The sequence below is a fragment of the Hermetia illucens genome, chromosome 6, assembly GCF_905115235.1.
Source record: "Hermetia illucens chromosome 6, iHerIll2.2.curated.20191125, whole genome shotgun sequence".
Classification (NCBI taxonomy): Eukaryota; Metazoa; Arthropoda; class Insecta; order Diptera; family Stratiomyidae; genus Hermetia; species Hermetia illucens.
This window is the reverse complement of record NC_051854.1, coordinates 32,257,192-32,260,402: the sequence shown is the minus strand read 5'-3', so window position 1 is coordinate 32,260,402 and position 3,211 is coordinate 32,257,192. Positions and strand designations below refer to the sequence as shown.

The 3,211-nt window shown below is 42.1% G+C and overlaps 1 protein-coding gene across 1 annotated transcript; it reads left to right on the top strand.

Moving 5' to 3' along the window:
- The first annotated feature begins 929 nt into the window (after positions 1 to 929).
- On the top strand, positions 930 to 1,863 carry LOC119659156 (18S rRNA aminocarboxypropyltransferase). The gene has a single exon (XM_038067106.1). It carries the CDS (start codon positions 964 to 966, stop codon positions 1,771 to 1,773), a length of 810 nt encoding a protein of 269 aa, XP_037923034.1. The 5' UTR covers positions 930 to 963; the 3' UTR covers positions 1,774 to 1,863.
- The last annotated feature ends 1,348 nt before the right edge of the window (positions 1,864 to 3,211 follow it).

The following is a 3,211-nucleotide window of genomic DNA, read 5'->3' as shown; positions in this document are numbered from 1 at the left end:
ATCCCTCTGTGAGCAAATTGGACTTCTCTATTCCTAGTAGGTTCGCTCAATATAATTTCCCCAGCCGTTCCTCTTCATTTTTCAATGTCGTAGCCATGAATCCATTTCCTCCACAGAAGAGTTCGGGTCCATGTAGAGGCGTGCCTGCTCCTTTCCTGTCCAGTTCGTCCGCTGCCTTCCATACGCTGGCGCGCATGCTAGTTGCTTAATGGGTAAGTCACACCTTAAGGAAGAGCGACAACTCTATTATTGGATATGCCATGTAGTGAAACCCACTATCCCAAGATGGCCCATCAGTCGATCGCCGCAGAAGTACGTGATGCAAAACAGTAAGGAAGGAGCATAAAGCCCTCATCCAGGGGTGAATGGTAACCATATTATGCGACTGCCGGTCATGACGAGGCGAAAAAAAACATGAAATCGCACCAGGAACACGTTCCACAAATCAACCTATACCTTTGTTGGAGAACTGAAGAAACCTTTTGTTTTTACTTGTATCACCCACTAGCAGGAGCTACGAACACTCTTGATGACATAACCCGATCCCCCCAAAGCTTACAACAGGGGAAAAATGGCGTCCCTAATCCTGCCGAACGAATATCGCAATCGAACAAAATAAAGGCTAAAGAAAAATAAGTAATTTGAAACTACTTTTCTAAATCGAAAAAAATATTCTTATTTTAGACTAATAAATAAGTCGAATTGTAGAAACTGGTGGGGTAATTATTTGCCTGCGTTGTTTACCTGTATCTTTTAAAAGTGTCATCTATTATACATACGGGTTCATTCATTTTGCAACAATGATGGAATTTGCTACAACAAATTATCATAACTCTCACCCGAAAAAGTGAGATGCACTTCCGATTTCAGTGCATTATCTTGCACATGGCACCCCCAAAATAATCTTTGTAACTTGTCAAAATCGACATTCCCCTTCAAGGTTATGTCAAACGGAATGTCAAGATGTCCTCCAAACGTAACAAGTTCCAAAACAAAAACACAAGAAAGTTCAAGAATAGCAAAACGAATAGAAATTGCGAACGTACGTTAGCAGAGAGTGCCGCACAACTAGCAATCAGCAGCAATAGCTCCGACAGCAGTGACAGTTCAGACAATGAAGATCTGGGCCAACCTCCGAAATATCCGGTGGCGATGTGGGACCTAAACCAATGCGATCCGAAAAAGTGCTCCGGAAGGAAACTAGCTCGCCACGGGCTCATCACGAACTTGAAGCTGGGTCAACGCTTCCCTGGATTAGTTTTAACTCCAGTCGGAGTTAACTGTGTCAGCCCTGCCGACCGGCAAATTATTGAGTCAAGTGGCCTCGCTGTGGTGGATTGCTCATGGGCGAAATTAGAGGAAACTCCATTCGACCGGATGAAAACTCCGCATCCGCGACTGCTCCCGTTCCTCGTGGCGGCAAACCCAATCAACTACGGAAAACCCTGCCAGCTAAGCTGCGTGGAGGCGATCGCTGCCGCAATGTACATTGTAGGTCATAAGCAGGAGGCAAAATGGTACCTGAACAAGTTCTCGTGGGGACATTCATTTCTGGAATTGAACGACACACTTTTGGAGAAATACTCGAACTGCACAACTAGTGCCGAAATTCTGGAGGCGCAAAATGCATACTTGAAGGAAGCACAGGACGAGAAGCTCCAGAACAAGGCCAGGAGAGATTGGCCCACTTCAAGCAGCGGCAGCGAGTCTGATGACGAAGCCGAAAGTACTGAATGTGATGATAAAGTACGTAAAGACGATGTAAATAAATAGTTAATGGTTATGGATTATATTTTAGCTTCTGCGTAAGAGTAATATTGATATTCAATAGACGAATAAAGCTTACTTTTTACATGGAGTAAATTAACCTTTTCCATTTATAAATAAGTCTTGCAGCTCATTCTTACTATGGCAAAAACCATGAAAACTAATGGAACAACTGATAGCAATATCGTGGTCTTGTTATAAAAGAATACCAAGTTGCAGATGTAGTTAAAAAGGTGGCGCACCTCAAGTTTAAACCGTCCAGTGAATCAATCCCTGCTTAAGAGCAAGGAGTAGTGATTCGTTCAGTTGCTCCTGATTTGTGGGCAGCCAATAATCTTCAATCGTATTCACCTAATTGAGGTTCTTCCTAAGTAGTAGGCTCTTTCAAAGGTGGTGCCCTAATTCTTTTTTCCTCCCCAAGGCTTTATCTATGGTCCACTCTGGTTTTCATTCTCTACTTCCCCCTATCTTCTATATGTTGTTAATTCACTTATTGAACTAAACTGCCTCGAAACTGCTATCCGTGATGTGTACTCGGAATAGAAAGAATTTTATAAGGGCAAAAGGGACATGTTTCTGTTCCCAATTGCTATCTAATTCGCTATTCTTCTCCCCAACGTCTGTGAAAGTAAGCTTCGATTTAATTTTCAATATCTGGCTTTGCCCTAGCTTGCGAACATCCATTCCTAGATTATCATTTCTTATTCCATTTTAAACCTATTCACCAGCGGTCAGGTGTGACTATACATTATTGGCACAAGAACTAAGGGATCTAATAGTGTATGCAGAATAAAGTAGCTTTGTGAACGCTCAACATATTTGTTGGAACAGCAACAAATGTAATCCTAGAGGAGATAGGATCTTTGATTTTATCACTTCGACTTGTTTGATGACCCCGTAGGGTGCTCCAAGAAGAAGTGAAGTAATTCACATAACAACCTGCACTTCAAAGTTGTTAGGGCTCATTAGACACTAGCGAGTGTTAAATGAAGTCACACTCTCAAGTAATCGTTACTTAGAATTTAATCTTATTATTACAGGCGAAAAACGGATTGGACAAAGTTAAATGAATTTCTTGACAACGAATTGAAGCTCCCCAGGCAACTCCTTTGGCGATAGAAGATCAATTGGAAATTTTGAGTCGCACACTTTCAGAATGCTTTGAAAAGGCGTGTCCTATTTCCCGAGGCCAAAACGGTTCCTGGTGGGACCGCGAACTGCAAACATTCAGGAAATTAACCAAACGACTTCTAAATCTTGCTTGCAAAAGTAATAAGAATGAAGTCAGGATAAACTTCCAGACTCGCAGTGTGAATATAAAAGTCTTGTAAAACTTTCGAAACGAGGCTCCTACTATGAGGAACTGGAAGGTGAAAGAGAGATTTCCAGGCTGGGCAGTCCTTAATAAGGATGAGTGGGCCAAGTTGGACCATTTTAGAAAACA